Source organism: Poecilia latipinna, unplaced genomic scaffold (assembly GCF_001443285.1).
Source record: "Poecilia latipinna isolate Pla-1442-1.1 unplaced genomic scaffold, P_latipinna-1.0 Scaffold187, whole genome shotgun sequence".
In the NCBI taxonomy this organism is placed as follows: domain Eukaryota; kingdom Metazoa; phylum Chordata; class Actinopteri; order Cyprinodontiformes; family Poeciliidae; genus Poecilia; species Poecilia latipinna.
In genome coordinates, this window is record NW_015112803.1 from 406,186 (window position 1) to 426,189 (window position 20,004).

The 20,004-nt window shown below is 38.0% G+C and overlaps 1 protein-coding gene and 1 long non-coding RNA gene across 2 annotated transcripts; one reads left to right on the forward strand and one right to left on the reverse strand.

The window, feature by feature from the left end:
- Positions 1-1,163: 1,163 nt before the first annotated feature.
- Positions 1,164-13,320, forward strand: LOC106946346 (uncharacterized). Its single transcript, XR_001424749.1, has 3 exons — positions 1,164-1,873; positions 8,926-9,047; positions 12,255-13,320. It is a non-coding gene; the product is annotated as an uncharacterized LOC106946346 (long non-coding RNA).
- On the reverse strand, positions 2,235-13,740 carry LOC106946345 (transmembrane protein 47-like). The gene is made up of 3 exons (XM_015030622.1): positions 13,390-13,740; positions 10,690-10,830; positions 2,235-3,802 (listed from the first exon to the last, which is right to left on the reverse strand). Exons 1-3 carry the CDS (start codon positions 13,604-13,606, stop codon positions 3,621-3,623), a joined length of 540 nt encoding a protein of 179 aa, XP_014886108.1. The 5' UTR covers positions 13,607-13,740; the 3' UTR covers positions 2,235-3,620.
- Between the last annotated feature and the right edge of the window lie 6,264 nt (positions 13,741-20,004).

The following is a 20,004-nucleotide window of genomic DNA, read 5'->3' on the forward strand; positions in this document are numbered from 1 at the left end:
GCTCTCCTTCGGTTTTCCATTAGTAAAGGTCAGAACTTTTTTTTTTTAAAAAAAAAAAAAGCATTTTCTCACTCTGCTGCTTTAATGTGAAACACTAAAGCAGGATCTGAATCTATCCACTTTGATTCCTTTGGAACAACTCAAATTTCTTAAGACAAAAAGAGAAATCTTCTCATGAAAGCTACTCTTGTTTTTACCTAATTTAATTTAATATTTTTATCAAAGAAGGTCTCTCTTGTAAATGAGAGCTTGGATCTCAATGAGATACCGTGCATAAATAAATAAAAACACACATTCAGAAAACAGCAGTGCACAACTCACAGAGCCCATTTATCAAGTCTACATGGTGAAATAATTTTGATTCCTTTCCCCCTTGGGGGCTGTTGATTCTGGTGTAAATGCTCTTCGCAGCTGTTCGGTTTTCACACCGCTGCAGCTGTGGGAAATGTTTATCCCTTTTCAGCTGCAGCAGATTGAAGGCAGCCTTCACCAGCCTGCTCAAGTGTGACCATGCTTTTTCCACCAGACACGGGAAGAATGCCACCTTAAACTTTTAACATCTTAAATCGCACCACACACTTATTTAATGAAAATAAGATTTTTAAAAATTATTTTGTAAGCTTCCGCTTTGTCCATTATGTATTTCTGGTACAGTACAGCCTTCATGGTTAAGATGTGCAAAAATTGTCAAACTAAATTTACTATTCACCACAGTTGCAAAAATAAAAAAGACAGAAAAATACAACTTTTGAACTAAGTATCTTTAATTATTTGGGTAAAAATACAGCAATTTCACACACACACAAAAAAAAAAAACGTGGCTGCAGTTGCACTCCTACAACTTGTATTATATAAACATAACTTTTTCTATTTTTTTCTGTTATCTTGGGGTATAAATACATGACAGACAACCATTTTCTACGTCACTTTTCTAAATGAGCAATCCAAGAGAACATATTCCAACAAGAAAGATGTGTAACACTCATGTCATGAATTGGTTACAACAAAAAAACCTGACCTGCATACATTTATTTGGACACCTGAATATAAATTACTTTTTTTTTTTGTTTTCCTAGGTATTCTGGTTTTTGGATGCGATACTTTCTTTGTTTTTTAAAATAATAATAATAATAATAATAATAATAATAATAATAATGGTTAATTTGTATTAACTTCTGGATAAATTGTTGCCACTTCTTTCTTAGATATTTTTTTGTTTGTTTTTATATCTTTTATTTTCTTCCAGTTTCTTTTCAAAGTCTATTTGGCAGTTAGACTTCAGTCACATGAAATAAATATAGATTTTGCTATACTTGTTTTTTTTCTCTCGAGATTTGGTTTGTCTCATATTTTCTAGTAAGAGCAACAGTTAAAATATTTAAAATAAATTTAACTGTTAATGGAAGATGACCTATTTGGTGGTAAAAAGGTTCACTAGCAGAGAAGCATAGCAATAAAAAGGGATTTATTTTCAGGCTTTGCAACCAGGTATGTCAGTGAATGTGTCAGTGAAATGATTTCCCATCCTAAATTCATGAGTAAACTGTTAAAATGCTGTAAAATGTGGTACTGAACATGGAAATGTTCCATGTATCTCTACATTGTACACACTAGCTAGCTAGCTAGCTAGCAGTCCCGTGGTACCTCTTTAAATAGCTTCCGCCTTCCTCTGAGGAATGTGTTCCAGATAATGAAAGAGGTTCGGTGGCTTAGGGTTGTTTAGTCTGTAACAGGGCCGTCCACCTCCAGTCCTCAAGGCCCTAAAACACTGAGTCAAGGCCTAGTTTTACGTACCTGCTGCAACACAGCTCCTTATCGGACTGCCTTCTCACGGAGCTGGTAACGAGCTTTCATTTGATTCAGGTGAACCAAGGTAATATAAACGATCACTGGTTTAGTTACAACTGTTAGCTACGTAATAAAATCTCTTGTTTTTTGTTTTAAAGGACATGTGTTAAAGTTAGGAAGTTTACACTAGACAGAGGGATAAATACATGACATTAGAGTTTGTGTAAACTTTCAAACTACAAAAAGTATGTCAAATGTTTCATGTAGTGTAGCATAATTCAAGTTTACATATTAGCCAGCTGACTTTATGCTAGCCACCAGATAGTGAAAGCAGCTCAAGTCTTCTTCCAAGTATTAAACAATAGATAGAAAATATCTATACATTGATTTCATAGAAAAATGTATTAGATAATTTGTAGATGGGGTATTTCTGATTGAAAATTTAAAGAAATATACTTAAATATTGCCTCCAACAATAATATTAAAAACCAAATACTCCCAAACTAGACATAATTAGTAATAACTTAGAACTGCTTTGTACACTTTTCAGAATTTGAAGGATAAACTATTTTTAAAGGTGCCATGTTTAAGATGTTAACTGAAATAGTAATGGGAATGAGCGCAGGCGTTATACCGCATTGCATTGTGGGATTGCTGATGTCTTAGTTTCAGCTCTGCTAAACAGGAGTCCATAGGCAGTAGTAGTCAAAGAGCCAGACAGTGCCTGGATAAAAATAAATGAATGAATAGAGATGAAGGGGAGACTTGAAGGAAGGTGGTTGTATTTATCCTAGGGGAGACTATGGGCTGTAATCATGACAAAATTAGACTTTAAAAAGGTTTTTGGGTCCAGGATTTTCCTCCTGCAGTTTTTGGTTCTGTTGACATTCTTAAGGGATTTGTCTATTAATATATAAAAAATGAGTTAATATAACTCATGGAGGGCTGATGTACACCCGTCTTTGTCCCTTTCAAATTTAGTGGATTGTCAAAATACCTCTAGGACACAAACTGGCCAAAGTCCTGGCATCTGTAATAATTTTGTGGAAGAGTATCTATTTTGCTAGCAAGGCTGAAAAATGAACAAAAACCATTTATAAACAACAATTATCCATGATTCTCTTCATTTCTCTGGAATCTCACTGAAAATGTCGATTTGTTAATGCAATCTTATTCTCTAAACTGGTTTGTATTTTTGTTTCTGTGGTGTACAGTCATGACAGTTTGTAATCAATATGTCAAAATGTTTCCTTCAAACAACACACATAGAAATATTTCATATTTATTTGTAGATTTTATGGGACAAACTACTGTGATTTTTTTTTTCCAGAGGCTACACATCTATAAAAAATCTAATTTACACTTATTAGATATGTTTTAGATTAAACAGAGGGGAAATTTACACTGAATATCAGGAAAGAGAGAAATTATGCCATAAATACACTATAAAAATAAAAAAAGGAAATGTGGAGATCAGTCAGTCCTGGTGAATAGTCAGCCCCAGCACATTCAGGTCTGTGTCATTTCTAACAATAAACATCCTGGAAACGTCCAGCAGCCCGAGCCAGTCCAGAAAACTCTGTGCTTTAGTGTTGCCACCTCGCCCCCTCCACCAAACGCCACCGACAGCTGAGTGTGACTGCAGGATGGGGGTGGAGATCGACTCTCGCAGCCCTAAATAACACCTTCACAACCTGTCTAAAAATAACAGCAAGAGCAAGACAGGAGGCAGAAACAAGACATGGGGTCTGCTCACGTACAGGCCCTGTGCAGAGCAAAGAGAAGTTTCTGTGGGTTTAGGTTTGCATTTCAGCAGCGCGGCAGGGATTTCACTAGTACATGGCATCCTCGTAAATGTCCGCCCGCAGGCAGAAGAGTATCCCTCCGCCCAGCATGAAGATGGTGGCTCCCCAGCCGAGTCCGTAGCCCCAGTTGAACTCATGGTAGGTCTGTAGAACCGTCCCGTCAATAAACTTGATTGGGTAGAGCACCAGGGCACAGGCCTGCAAAACAACTGCAACCAGAGAGACAATCATGAGATTACCCTCGTTAATAAACAAAGATTTTACAAGCAGCCTTTCACGTTACATTACTCACATAAACTGAAATGTCTGAGCTGATCGTAAAAGTGTTTTGTTAGTTTTTTTTGTACCGTAAAATAAGAAACTTATTCACCCTTAATTGTTAATAATAAGTAACACATTGTTATTTAGTAGGATAAACATCCTACAGCCAATTAGTAGGCCACAACTGCACTTTCTGTGCTTTATAAAATCAAAACTAGTGAAGCTAACTGCTTCTTGCAGCAGGATCTGCACCAGACAGTATTATATGAAACAGACAGAATTCAAAACCTAAACACAAACATTTTCTATTTTCTATAAAATGGTTTGAGAATCAAACTTTTCTTTTCTGAATTTGACAAATTTTTGTGTTGCCAAGCTAACATGTAGCAACAAAAATGTCTTCCTAACCATATATTTTATTGGGGTATTGAATATTCTAACCAGAAAAACAAGACTCATTGTTATGAGACAACGCCTGTAATGTGATGGGGATTACACAGGGAAATGCAAACAATAGCACATTCACAGCAGCATAGATTAGGAGTCAAACTGTTCAAAGTGTGTTAGAGAAAACGGAAAACATGAAAAAAACCAACAACGGTTGTTCCACGCAATGTAGAGTTCCCACATATGTGGTTTAAAATAGGGGGAAATTTTCCTTAAAGAGCTCTGCTAACAGCATCAAAAATTTTAAAAATAAGCTTGTGAGCAAAATTGGTCAATTTTCTGCTTCACTGGCCATGATTGCTGGCAGACTGGTTGAAAACCTTTTTTTTCCCAGTCAGTGAACACACTCTGGTTGTGTGTGGAGGATGTTGGAGGAGGAATCAAACTCCAACTTGGGCTTTTTCAAAAAAACAGTAAGGAATGAAATCGGAGGAAGCACAGCGACGTAAAAGGATATTTAAAAGGAAACAGTGTTATGTAAGATGAGTCGAGACGTTTCTGTGATTCATTAAGCAGAAAACGAACCTTAGTCAAAGGATCTACATTCTTTAGAAACAGAAAGCTGATTTATTAATACTAATAATAATTAATTACTAATTACTGACATTTCAAAAACTGTTTTAAGCAGCCATTTCCACACTCAATCTAGAATATGTGCTCCACTTTTTCTGTTTCACTGAAGTCTTTCATTTGGCTTATTCAGATATTTGCCTAATTTGTTTGATAGTTTTCCTTTCTCTCTGCCTTTATGCCTTTTTTCCAAATTCAAAATCTAACATTGGTTATGGATTAATCCTTCTTTTTTTGAAGTTTTTTTTCCTCCCGTCTTTCAAACTAAAACTCTGTAACATGTTAGCGCCGTTAGCAGTGGGAAGCCATTTGATGTATAACAATTCTTGGTTTAAACAAGGAAATGTGATATTAATGAACCTGAACATGAAAGCGAACACAAACAGCTTCCAGGATGAAATGATGATTAAAAGTTGGCAGTTTGACTTTTAACGGGACCTGATGATAAAACCGGTCGGATGTTTTTCTGCATTTTCAAAATAAACTGAACATAACATGCTTATGCAATGAATGATTGATTAATGATTATTAACTTATTTGTTCTGATGCTTGAAATGATCATATTCTGATGTGCAAAATATTTAGTTTACCTTAAGTCTTTTTTTCTTTTACATTTTGTCTCAGAAACTTCAATGTATTTTATTGAGTTTCATGGAAAACTTCTTCCTTGGTTTTCTACGTTATATATGAAAAAAATTAAGAAACACTGAATAGTGCGGCCTGAATTTGGATTCATCGCCACAATTCAATACTGTGTAGATTATTCATTTACCGCCGTCAGTCCCATGTAGTTTGTCTTCAACAACTCTCCGTATTTAAAACCACGAATTTCACACACGATTCTTAATATTCATTCATTAATGTAATGTACCATTACCATGTATCTTGTTCTCTGATGTAAAATGAACTTAATAATAAAAAACATGAATATAAGTGCAAATTTTATCCCGTTCTTATCCGTAAAATATCAAAGATAGTCAAGATTCTCATTATTTTCTTATGGTTTTAAAAACTGCAGCTCATGATTCATTTTGTCCACTAACCTTCTCAAACAATTATACATTTGTTTACAATTCTAGGATTACTGTACACAGGTGTAAAAAAAATACTTCTAGTGGCAGCTGGTTTTATTTCAGGTTAAAAGAAATCTGATTTTAATATATGGTAAGAATAAAAGAAAATACAATCATAAATCAATTCCCTTCTGCTTCACTAATATGCAAAGCTTCACCTTGGTTTGTTACCTAAAAACCCAATAAAACAGGGCTCTAATGTGAAAAAAGATGCCAATACTTTTAAGGCACAAAGCAAAAAAGGCCTTAAGAATTAGTTAGGTGTATTGTGAGTTATTACTACTCATACCTTACAACTTCACAGATAAAAAAGGTTTTCTAAAGACGGTGGATTCTGCGGGTTTCTCAGTGGAAAGTGAGGCCTGGTTGAAGTGGCTTCTCCCCGACAGCGACAGACGTTTAGCGCAGATGTTAGCACCCACAACATAAGGCTCCTTCAGCTCTTTCACGCAAAAGAAGTGCGAAGAGTCGCAAACATCATTCTCTTAATCTCCGCCTCGCATGTGGACGAAGGTTTTTGCGGCAAGGTCGTGAATCATCCTTTCCTCCCCACCATTCACACCCAAAATAATTCGCACTACGCTCGCTCCTTCGCATGCACGCCGCGCGACTCTTGAGGACTTTAAAGGTGTTTCCACCTTTCCTTCCTACAGGACGCAGCCCTGGGTGTTTGGGTGGAGACCCGGCCCGTGTTCACTGAGTCCCGACGGAGTGAGCTGAGGTCATATTTCTGGAAAGAAAATAAATACCAGAGAGTCACAGTCCTCCTGCCAAGAGGCTTTTAACAATCCAGCCCTTCTGCTGAGGACTCCCGAGTCTGTGTGGAGACATTTTCTCTCCAGGCTCTTAAGGCAATTACACACAGGAAGGAATAACACGGCATTCCCACGCTTGGCAGTAAATGTGTAACAGGGAAAGCCACAGCCACTGACAGGACTACAGTGCTCCTTTGTAGCAGCTGTTTGCAGAGAGGGAACAATACAAAGCTTCCTTTTCAATGCCAGTCAGTGTTAGAAAGTTACATTTTGCTCAGTTTTACAGTGGCTTGAGAAAGTCTGCTTTCTTTTGACCACTTTCACATTTTGGAGGCCCGTCGCGATAAACAATAAATCAACGAATTGCAAAATATATTTGAACAAGCTCAATAATTTCCATTTGCATGATTTATCGTTTATCCTCTTTCTACCAAAAAAAAAGGATGATAAAAGCATTAATTCTGGCTCTTTTTTTAGAATGATTAATTTATTTTGGATATTTAAAATGTCTTCCAGTTCCAGTGTTAAATATTCTTTAGAATTTAAAGTTTATTCATCTTTGAGAATGTGTTCTTGCATTATTATTTCGCTATTGCCTTTTCATTACTTGAAAACGGTATAAAAAAAAATCAATATTATCGTTTATTGCAATAATAATTTATTGTCCAGCAAATTTTCTTGTTGTGACATTTATTGAGTATTTTATTTATTAGTAGTGAATAATTGTGAACCAGAATGTAGATGATTTGTGGTTTTAAAAAATGTTTTACAAGTAAAAATCGGAGAAGTTTGACATGAATCTGTAAGAAGTCTCCCTAGATCCACTAGATCCACATTTTGCTGGATTTTTGAGGGAATCACAGCTGCAAGTCTTTTTGTTTTTGGGTATGCTTCTCTTTGCACATCTGGAAACTGAGAATTTTGCTCATTATTTCTTGCAAAATAGATCATTGGATTGCAAAAAAATAAAATAAATTAAAAAAAATCTGAAACTCTTGTCACAGGATTTCAATTTGATTTAAGTCTGGACTCTGACTGGGTCATTCTGAATACGGGTTACTTACCCTGTAGTTGTAGTTGTATATTTGGAAATGCTGTCATTCTGAGAGATAAGCTTTTTGCCCAGCCTCAAGTGCATTATGGCAACAGGTTGGCACAGTTAAACTGATCCATTGAATATGAAAGATATTATAGGGTTCCTACAAATTTTCATGAATAAATTCTACACCTTTGCAAACGTATACTTCTAAATTTATCATAAATTTGATTATTTGTAAATTACTCTAAGAAATTAGCTTCATTTCAAATATAGTTTGTACTAGTTCAATAAGCAAGTTGAGTTTAGACTAAATGTAGACTATTTAAAACATGATTTGTGAACTTTGGTACCTTTTCCTAAATTCCTTACCATCCACTGCTTTTGGAGCAACAGCCTAGATAAAAAAAATTACATTTCTGAGCTATGACTAATTTTATTTCATCAATTAAAAGCTAGTGGCCATTAGCGCGTACTAATAGTTAAAAAGAACAAACGGAAATCCTTTCTTTGCCAGTAACAACAACCATGTTTTCCCAAACATTACCCAACTGAAGTGGTTTTGAGTCTTACTGGCAAAAGCAGTAACTCTTGAGTAAGAGATGCTTGGCAGCCTAAACACTCATTAAGATTAACTTGCATCAGTTGTGGGTCTAGCCCATCAATTAGATTTCATTTATTTAGAAACCAACCTGTCTTTTTTTTTTTGAACTATTGTTTTAAAAACCTGCTTTCTCCAAGTTTCCTGCATGTGTTGCCACGGTTACGGCCATTGTTTACTCTCCAAGATGACCGCTGGGTACTTGTTGTGATGCCATTGCAAACACCCCATTAATTGTGGTTGATCAAAAGGAAACCAAGCTCGTTAGGGCAGCAAAAGCTCTCCCCTGCCGCCCCCCCCATATTTATACTGATCATGTTTCTTCACAGTTGTAGTTTGTTTCAAACTGTGCCAAATGTTTCTGATGAGTGATGGTCTGAGCTCAGGATCCAGAGCGTTTCAGTGCAGACTCGTGTTGTAATATGTGAAATATGTGGCGCGAAAGCCTGGAACGGCAGAAATTTGATCTCAGCCTCTGAGCTCAGATCACTGTGAAAGTTCAGTGACCAAATGTTTTCATAGTAAAGTCAAAGAAACCCATTTGATTTTTAAAACTTTGCCTAATTATTTCAGTTTGAATTCTCTACAGGTTTTGTACAAACGCCATGCTGGAGTCCATGCTGGCTGCAAAAACATTTTGAAAGACAAACAGCCAGGAGCGTCACGATGGCCTCTTCGGTCCAGCTCGCTAATTAGGCCAAGTGTTAACAGGTCAGTAAACAACCTCGGAGTAATGTCATAAGTGTAAAATTGCCAAGAATTTGGGAATTTTATCATCAGAAGAAGTGGAGAAAGCTGTGAAATCTCTGTATGCATGGTGGAAAGCTGAAAAATGGTTTTATGTTTGCATCATAAACACCGTGGAACAAGGCAGGAAGCTCAACGGGACGTTTAGCAAAAATCTTTTCACCGCCTTCACACTCGTAATTAAAAGAACAGAAACATTTTCAACAAATAAAAATCTGAGAAGGGTGGCCTCCACTTGTATTCAGCTCCCTTTAATCAGATACCCATAAATAAAATGTAGCTCCACCACGGCATACGTGTAATTTAATCTCACTATGAATCCAGCTGTTGTGTGAAGGCCTCAGAGGTTTGCTAGAGAACATTAGCGACCAAACGGCATCATAAAGACCAGGGAACAAAGCAGGAAGCTCAAGGGGATGACTGAATCAGGGCTAGGATATAAAACATCCCAAGCTTAGAAAAGCTTTCAGAGAACCTAATTTATCTGAAAATGGAAAGAGTTTGCCACTGTTGCATATGAGCTGCTCACCTGATCTAACAGGCTTATCCCATGGTTACTTTAGAAGAAATCTGCAGCTCAGATAGAAGAATTGGTTGTCATGGCAGCCATATCTGATACACAGCTAATATGTAGAAGAAAGAGGTTCAGGAGAGCAAATATTTCACTTACGAGAAGACGTTTCTCCCATATTATAAGCTAATTTATCTGCCAATAGAACAAGTACTTTTTCATCAATATTAAAACATTATTTACTTAAAACAAGTCTCTATATCTTGCTACGTTACTCGTAAGTTAGTTTTGTCTTATTTCAGTTTTACTAAGATATTTGCACTAGAAACTAGGCCAAAACTACTTGGTAGGATTTTGTGTTTTTGCAGTGTAGAAATGGGGGAATTAATAGACTTTTGACTCTGGACTTAATTTAGCACATAATAAACGTGTCATAAAGTTTCCATGCTGAGAAGCATAAAGTTTTCTTCACACTCTGAAACCGTTGAGGTTTATTTGTAGTGTGCTGGACGTCTGTTTCTTGTATAATTTGACTTTATTTTGGAAGCTGCCATTGCTTGAAGTCAGTGTGAGTAACGTGCTGTGATAGTGAGTGGTTGGGGTTTCACTACTGCTAAGCTAAATGAGGCTTGAGTTATGACTCAGTCATTACAGTCTCTATATTCTTCATGGAAGAATGTGTCTTCATTATTCTTCCTAATTACACGTTTCAGATTTAGATCCTCCCTCCTCCGCTACGGAGTTTGGTTTGGCCCAAGAGATCTTTCTACAAAGCAGGACTCCATCTTATGAGGCAATGCTGGCTGAGCGGTCTCTAATGACTCCCCCCGCCCCGTCTCAATGTGACTTTACTTTAGCTGGTAAGGTTGGAAATTCTGCGGCTGCTGTTTCTTGGCTCAAGCAGCAGCAGCATCTCTCAATCACCAAACATCATTCTGACGGTTTTCTTCTTTCCATTTCTGCATCGCCTCTGTTTAACGGGAGCATAGAAAAGAAAACGTGCGAGCATGGAAACTATTGTGGCGAATGCAAATCAGTTTGGCCCTTCCATCCCCAAACGCGCTCACTCAAAGGGAGTCGTAAAGGCCGACCCACCTGCAGTGAAGAGGAACACCGCCACGATGCGGTAGTGCTGCCTCTTCGTACCCCAGCAGAGGGAAATGAGGGCCACCAGGAACGCCACCAGAGTCGCGACGGCGCCGGCCCCCAGGAGCACCAGGGTGGCGATCTGCCAATCTGCAGGGCGGGAAACAGGGAGGTTAGAGAGGAGCATCCCACTCCGACAACAAAAAACACCTGATTCAGAGCGCAGCGCGGCTGAATTGAAGCGTTGTGTCGAACAGCACAAAGGAAGTGCTAATCCTACACAGAACCGAACAGAGCAGAACAGACTCAAGCCTGCAGGAGAGAATCAGGAACATGAGTAACAAGCCGCAAACACAATGCATTACTGTGGAGAGAAGGTAATGATACAGGGTTCTCAACATTTTACTTCAATGCAATTAAAATATTAGGAAAACAGATTATTGGGTTTATTTGAAGGGGTGGGCATAAGACTGATATGAGACTGTCATGAACATGACAAAACCTGTCATGGACATGAAGGAGTCTTCATGAATGCTTATGCCTGTTGTCATGAAGTGCCATTTGGTAAATAGTGACAGACTTTTAATGCAGGTTTTAATGGAACCTGCATTAGGTTCCATTAAAACCATTAAAATTTAGGAAAATTTTACGTTTCTATTTTCACCGTAGAAGTCTGAATATGTATGTAGCAGAAATCTCTGGAGAAAAATCTCCACTGCTGTTCTTCATCCAGCCAGGTAGAGTCCAAATGTTTCCTCCAGCAGGAGGAATGTGAAAAGTTTGCTGAAGCTTGTTTAGCTCTGAACCTGTGGAGGATTGTGTATGGGCGGGTGCACAAAAAGAGTTGTATCTTTTGAGATGGCTCTGAAGGAGTGAACGAGGGAAAGTTTCACGTCTGTGAAAACGTAGCACAACTGTAACTACCACATGGAAATCGGCAAATTTAGGACTTTCTACTTGAAGATTTTGGTTCTCTAGTGTCTGGAAATCCCTTTTTTCACTGATCCTTGGTGACTTTTAAAACAAAATTTCAACGTCTACTCCACACCAACTGCTGTTGCTCCTTTCAGAAAAGTACAACTCAGACATTCTTTCCATCGTCACATACTTTTCCTGAGAATCCCTCCACAACCGCAGGCGGATGAAACTGCACGTTTACCCTATTTTTCTTCTCTTTTTATTTTAAGACTGGGCCATAACAATCTAACCAAGCCTTGTGCTCTGACCCAAACCATAAAAGGATAAGTTGACTTGTTTTTACATCCTCCTGTTGTCCTCCAAAGGAACATTTTATCACTGCTCTCTGAACGTAGTTTGCTGAAACTCCAGAAGATATTTTTTCAGCATCTTTACTCTATTACGTGGTTACATATTTGCTCTGACACACGGAGAAACGATGTTCTCACATTACAAGTATGTCTCTCTAGTCCTTTCTAACATTGTTTTTAATCAACCCAGTCACCTTCATGCCATTTCCTTTAGGACAACGACGTCACTCCAAAAATAAATAAGTCAAAGAACCTTTGAGTGAGCACGAGGACATGTGGATGATCACCCTTTGTTGCCTTTTGCAGATCTCCACCTTTGACCCCACTCCACTGTTGTTTTAATGAGCTCAAAGCAGCGGGCCCGCCTCCTATTCACCCCAACACATTCCACAGTGTGAGAGGGAAATCGGCCGCCACAGGCTGCAGGTCCCCGTTTGTTTCTGGAGAGGATTGTGAGATAAACTGGTGCTGGATGTTGATTTAGCAAGTCCAGGTTTGGGCCCTCTGAAGCCAAAAAGGAGGAGGATGTGGAATGTGATAATTTAAACGGTTTTAAAGCCTTCTGGTTGTTGGAGTTTAATGTGCCAGAGATGCTTACGGTGGAGTTTGTTTTATTTTTTTTTAAGGAATTCAATGTAAAATAAGTTAGTGATTTTACATTGTTTGTCTAATCTGTGGCTGTCCAGTCAGAATAAAAAAAAACAACAATCAGTCTCATGGGCCACGCTTGATTAACTTGGAAATGGTGGAAAACTTTTAGATTTAAAATAAGGATCTATATTCTCCAGGGGAGTACACACCAAGACAGCAACAGCAGCTAAAGCTAATCATGCTAGTTGCTAATATCAGATGCTGATTACAGTTTATGTCAATTTCAAATCCTTTTGTCTTACCTTTTTAAGTTTTTTTTTTTTTTTGCCTGTCACAAAGCAAAAGTTCAATTCAACCTTTACTGTCTCTTCCTAAAACCAGATAAAGCAAATTTCACCTGGCCAGACGAGCTCTTAGAAAGCAACTTAGTAGATTTCTGAGAGGAACAGCAAAGATGCTACTTGAGTTAAGAGCTTTCTTTCAAACTTAACACTGAAATGTTTGGAAGACATATTTACTTTTCTTAAAACTACACCAATAAGCTGACAGGGATTTTGTCACAGGTGCATCTTTTTCAAAATAAAAAAAGGTGAGATTAACTGTTTAGTAAATAACATCACACCAAATGGCTGCCTAAATGAGCAGCAAAGGGTTCACACCTTTTCCCATCAAACAACATTATTCAGGTCCTGCCCTGCAGTTTTTGGAGGCTTTTGCGCCAAAAATCTGATTATATCAGAAGCTCCAAGCCATATCAGAAAATTAAAGACAACAACCTCCGTAAAATAACCCAGCAGGCGCGAGAAACAAACAACAAACAAAAGCCTCTTCCTCCTCCTCCTCCTCCTACCAGATGTGAGGGTGGAGAAGCAGCTCCACGCAGCCTCCTCCGCGGCTTGCCGAGCCTCGGACTGGGAGCAGGACTCCCAGAGAGACAGGGAGAAATGCTCGGCGGTGACCCAGGCTGGGCTCAGCAGAGCCACCACGTCCAGGCACAGCGCCAGGAAGACGCAGAGCAGGGCGATCAGCTTGAATGGCCGGAACACGTACACGTCGTCCACAGACATCTTCTCAGTCCCCGTCAGCAGCAGCTCTCCGGAGGTCGATGCGCTTCTTCTCCTACCATAACCCCCTCACTGCTTTGTCTGAGACCAGCTGGGAAAGTTGCCTGGGACACTTCCGGTTGCATGGGCTTTTCACAATAAACGTTCTCGTGGATCACGTGAAGAAGAGTTTTTGTTTGTTTTTATTACAGCCGCCTCCGCTGAACAGTGGTGATGTTTTATTAATTTGTGAAATGATCGAATGGTTTATGAATCATTTAGTAAGTAATTACAACTAAATGAAAAATATTTACTACTACTAGATAATAATACTACTATTACTACTACTACTAATAATAATAATACAACATATTATATTTGTAACATTTTCATCTGCTTTGTCAAATTTAGCACATAAGTAGAAATATTTGTAATTTAAAAAATGTAAGATCAAATTAAAGAATTAATTAAATAACCAATAACTTATTGAACTACAGCCAGTATTCCTGCAAAAGACAAAATATCAACAACAATGATATTATTTTTATTATATTTATTTAAACCTGTCCAGTAAAAATGAAATCAGTAATCCAGAAATAATCCTGATTGTTTTTCCAAAACAACTTTCCAGCATCAGTCATTCCAAATAACTTTGACTGAAAATAACGAAAAAGGTAAAAAAAAAAAAAAAATGCCAAATTGCATCTGTGCTAACTTAATGTAAAGAAAAAATAAAAATGCGAGTGATAAAAAGCAGAATCCTCAACACTAACCCTAAAGCATTGCGGTTGTAATATAATTTGATGTTTTTTTTTTTATTTAAGTTTTTTTCATTATGACAACAACGGCGACACAAGCATTAAGATGACGTGCTGAAGAAGGCGTGTCGGAAAGAGAAAACACTGTAGGCACAATTTCAAGGCGTCAAATTAAGAAGTAAAATGTCTTTAATTTCTTCTATTTGACATGTAAATATGTTTCAAATCTATATGTAAAAGTGAAGCACTTTTAACAAATGAAGGTAACAAATAGTTACTTGACTGTGCTGTAAAACTGGACTATATGCCTGGAAAATGCATAACACCCATTTAAGGAACTTCCAAGCAGTTTTTCAGTCAATAATTTCATTTTTATACAACTCACTAAATCAGAAACACATAGTCAGAGTATCCTCTACCATTTATTGTTAAATGACAAAAACATGAGCACCTTCTGTCTTCGGACAGGTTGGAAAAAAACAAAAAACTATTGGTTTTTTCTTTAAATAAATAAATAAATAAATAAACATCCAGTATGAATCCGTCATTCTTGTTTGACTCTGAACTCCCTCTCGATGCAGCTGCTCTGCACCGCTGACAGTGTCCAGCAGAGGGCAGCCTTGTAACATTTTTTTCACGCCTTTTCTTTTAGCAAATATAATTTACTAATTTACTAAAGCACCGGTTCTCATGGTCAGTGGTTGCTGAAAAATGTTAAGAAACTTCAGCAGGGCATATATACACTACTACAAAAGCAGAACATAAGTCTTTTAAATTTAATGATTAAAAAAACAGATTCATGGTGGAAATGCACCCATATTCAGGCATAGGAGAGGGAGCCTTAATTCGACATTTTATTTGAAAAACTTACAGAGAAAGAAGATCATGGTTGAGAGTCATAATTTTTATGAAATTAATGTCATGTTTTATATATATATTTGCTGCACCATAGTAGATTTGGATTGCATGAAAATGCATCAAAACTTTCTTCCTTAAAACTGTCTTGGTGTTTTTGGCAAATATGCACAGAAGCAAGTTTAAAACAATATGAAGATCTCTGATAATCTAAGGAGTCTGCATGGTTCTTACCTAATGAGAAGCTCAGAAATGTATTCAGGATTTCAGGTGATTTCTCCTGATAGTTCAGTAATTGTTGATAATTATGGAGTTGAACAAAAGCAAAAGTCTAAAATGTCACCTAATTTACTAGTACTAGAGTTTATATTACACCTTATTTGTACCGGTTGTTGCTCTAAATCCTGTTTTGGGGATTCAAGCTCTTTTCATAACTGAAAAAGAAAAGTGGACAAAGATCAAAAACTGCAGAAGTACAAAGAGAAGCAGAGGCCAGGAGCTGTGATGCTTTCTTGGGCTTTACTTTTGTTCTTGTTCTTATTGTTGTGCCCTCATGATGTCCCCAGTGCTTCTATAAAAGCTCCTCACTCTGTTTTCTATTCTTAGTCAAGGCAAGTCAATACCTCCCAGTATATCCACTCTGCTTGTGGGCAGGCAAGCAAACGGTGGCAGGATCTCTGTTTGCTTGTCTTGCTACCTTTTGTACTCATTATTCTTGATTCAGTTGCTTACACCTCGACCATAAAACACAGCAGAAGACATTACACTCGACATTTAGGAGTTTCGTTGACCTGAAAGATTTAAACAGCAGTTGAGCAACACGTACATAAAATACCTGTAACATAAAGGTACTGTCTGCTGAGATTTTTATGAGATTTCTTTTCTGTACTAAGCCACTAAACTTTTAGGGACTAATGTTTACTTTCAGTCTCACTGTCACGAACACTCGTCTTCTTTTCAGTTTTGCTTGCAGGTTTAGACAAATCTCTGCTGCTGTTTCCTGTTTTTCTGCTGCTACAGAAAGGGACCAGAAGCTCCAGACTTTGTGCCCCATACCAAACAAAGAGACTCTGAGTCCTGCAGCCTTGTTGTCGAGTTTTTCTTTCTTTCTTTTTTTTTTAAATCCTCCCCTATCATTTGGAGCCTGGATTACAGGTTTTCAGCGTATCTGACATAATGAGAGTTTCAGACTAATACCACCCTTCTCCATCCTAATACTGCTGCCAAGCTGCCAGCAGGGCATCTGAGTAGGGGGGGATCTGGCGTTAAGTGTATCCATGAACAGCGCGTCGCCGGTTTATTTTGAAAGCCCCTCCTCCCTGACAGAGCGGACAGAGTGCCCTGTCATCCTCCTCCAAAAGCCCCTCATTAGAAAATCTGCAGAGCAGACAAAGCTACTTGAGACAGCAAAATGGTGGCTGCCCACATGGAGATTTAAATGAGCCATAAAGAGAATACAGGTCTTGTATTATGTTTTTTTGGATTGTCTTCTGGGCCACCCTCCTACAAAACCCCTGCCAATCTGAGGCACACTGAAATCATGAAGATAAATTTGCCCAGACTCCCACATGCTGCCACGTGTATCACTGAGATAACTGTATGAATAAACGAATGTATAAAAGACAAAGAAGAAACCAGGAAGGAAGAGGAGAACTGGAATGTGAGAGTCGACATGTTTTAAGGTGGCAGGTTTACATTGTGTCTCTGATGGGGACACAACTCATCACCTGATGCCATCCATTGTTAGTCATCGTGGATTTCCTGAAGTGGCTGATTATATCACAGTAAGCCTCTCAAGCCTTTTTTTTTTCTGCCTGCGAATGAGCTTCCATGGTAACTGGTAAGGCCTTGTTTAATGATGGCAGCACATTTTAACACATCACTGTCCTGCTCATCTCTTAACATTGAATCACGAGGAGCCATGCTGCTATCCGGCTCTACAAACATGTGTCCTTTTAAAAAAAGTACATATATTAAAATAGGTATTTCAAACTTCCTGTAACTCAGGATGATGTGCTGCCCTGATTTATTACTTGTCTTCCAATTAAACATCAATTTCATAAATCTTAGGTAAGACGTAATTGTAACCACTTACAGGAAAAAGTGCATACATTTTCCATTTACACACAGTAAATGTTCTGCCTGGTACTTCATTTATTTTTGGGCATAAATGCAAACGAAACCAAATTAATTTTGCTCGGAAAATGTTTAAATATATTTACATGTCCAAAACAATCCACTGCTTCAGGTGGAGATCATATCACACTTCTTATTGTATCACAAATCAGACATTATTATTGTTTTTAAAGCAGTTTGTTGTTTTTATATTAAATCAGTGTTGATAAACTCTGCATACATCTAAAATAGTTGTTTCTCGTATTGTACAGTCTAAACATAAGTTTGTTTTTGTTGTTTTTACTAATTGTTTTAGTTATTAAAAGTTGAAGTCTACACTCGCTTCAAAAATTTGGTTGTTGTTTTTTTGTTGCTAAACAAAATGAAACTGTTTCATTTGACCTTTTATTTATTTTTTTAATTTAATCAATTACTACTAATCATCATTTATCAATAATCTTTGAATTTCCACATTTTTATTCGCTGATCTTACAGTGGTGAGAGTTGGTTATCCTGGATGTCCTACAAGGACAAGGATGCGTTTCAATTAATAAACCTATTTAGATAAATAAAGACATGCTTTAACAGACATGCAATATTTTATAGCCTCTCAACAGGATATGCCACCCTGGGCAGTGAGTCATATCTCCCAAGTCAAGAACCATAAGTTCATTGGAGTCCACTTTCAAAGTTTTATTTCTTTTTATTTTCAGAGCCCAATGATTTATATATCTTGTACTCTAAATGTATTATTTGTTTCCGTCACATATGGATAGTGAGTTTAAAACATCTCACAGTAACATCTCACAGCAGCTGGGTTTGAAGTGCCTTGCTCAGGGTCATGTTGACATTTTTCGCAGAGGGTCGGCGACTTTGTGTCTCCTTGTCTTCCAGGACTCAGAATTAGCAGCTTAAAGGGGATTAAATTTGGTCTTGTTAAAGTTTTAAATCCTAACTTGTGACTTTGCTCAAAACGCTGGAGTTACGTCCCAAGAGCAACGGCGTAACTTTGATCAGAGCTTCTGGGATGAAGGAGTTTCTCACAGCATCCTGTCTGAGACCAGAGAGTCATGCTAAGATTTTGACAGGCAATTTATTTGAAACGAGAGGAAATGTCGCCATGATAAGGAATAGATTTTTGTCTGCTCCCACTTCACATATGGACTTTTTTCTGTTTGTCTATCCCAATAAAATACTGAAGTTTCATAAAGTGTAAAACAAATAAAAAAATCAAGTGGTAATAAAACTTTTATTTTTCTTTCTTCACTTCAAAAACCATGACTATACTTACTAAAAATGCTCCTTTACAGTGAACAAAAGTATCTGCATTGGTGGTTCGTTCTAATTTCATCTACGCCAAAACAAAAATTTAAATCTTGTTTATGTTATGTCCTCCAAATGAAACGGCAACAGATTTGTTTGTGAGAAACTCGACTGTTGCTGTTGCAGACGGGCGTCCATGTTGGCGTCGCTCTGCAGTCCCACTGTGTTTCTGGACGTCCACCTGTCTCTCAGTGGCGAGGCCACTTTGGGCCTGTCTGCCAGCTTGTGGACATCTGCTTACTTCCTCCTCCATCAGTCGCCATGGCTGCAGCTCCCCCCAGTCCTCAGAGCATCCACCACAGCCCCTCCCCGTGCCATCCGGCCCTCCCCGCCCTTCTCTCGTGTTTCCCCAGACACCAGCTGTGAACCACTTATGCTTATCCCGCCTGCAGCCCACCTTATGCAGCTTGCCCCCAAAGAGGCGAGCGTGGACCCGGACCGCAAACGTTTTATTCAAATATGCACCCTGAGATCTGTTTCCTGTGGAAGTAACAGATAACTCAGGTTTAAATTACTGCTTCAGTTTGTCCTTCTGCTGCTACGATAGAATGACCTTTAGCTTTGACCTTTTGCTTATCGCCAACAGGATTATATTCTCTATCGAAATGCTTCTGTCGAGCAGCGTTTCAATAGCATTACATGGATGTCTGCTGCAATACCTTCGATTCCTGTGCGCTCATTAAATGACATTGGTAGGGTCAAACTCCCTGAGTTAAAATGTCGGCTACATGCTGTCTCAGCGTCAGATAACTGGGTTCACGGTTGACCTGGATTGCTAATTTTAACGGATTCAATGTTATTATTGTTCTTTGTTTCTATTCTTCTTCAGTAGACAGAAGGAATTGATGCGATTTGTTTAAAATCCTTCTCTTTCCCTGTTGAAGCATTTGTTTGAGCGTCTGTTTTACGTATTTATTGATTTATTGATTGGTTTTGAGTGGCTTTCCTTTGTTTACAGCCTCACCTTCATTTGTTGTAGGTTTAGGTGTTAAAAACTGTTTTGTTTCAGTTGCAAATGAAATGAAGCTGAAGCAGCGGTGACTTCTGTACCTTTTTAGATTTTCTTAATTACATAACAAGCTTGTAATTTAGCGTTTCCTTCTTTTTTCTTTTCTTGTTTTTTTAAGTCCCGCTTAGTTGCAGCTCAAACCAAGTTTGGTTCTACTGGAGGCTTCTTCCTGTTAAAGGCGATTAATCTCCACATGCCTGCTCAAATTGAGGGATTTATGCAATCGAATGTGTTTTCTTTGATAACTTCTTAATTAAAGTACAAATATTGTCCATTATCTGCATCAACTTTGTAGCATTGTCATTTTACCTTGGGAAAAGCGTGAAGGCTTACATGGAAAAACTGAGTGGGCTAAGTATTAA

What these genes read in the sequence shown, in the direction of transcription:
- LOC106946345 (XM_015030622.1), bottom strand. Translation starts at nt 13,606, where the DNA reads ATGTCTGTGGACGACGTGTACGTGTTCCGGCCATTCAAGCTGATCGCC. An exon ending in CTTCTCCACCCTCACATCTG is followed by an intron (nt 10,831 to 13,389) that starts GTAGGAGGAGGA and finishes CCCGCCCTGCAG; the next exon opens with ATTGGCAGATCGCCACCCTG. An exon ending in GGTGTTCCTCTTCACTGCAG is followed by an intron (nt 3,803 to 10,689) that starts GTGGGTCGGCCT and finishes CTCTGGTTGCAG; the next exon opens with TTGTTTTGCAGGCCTGTGCC.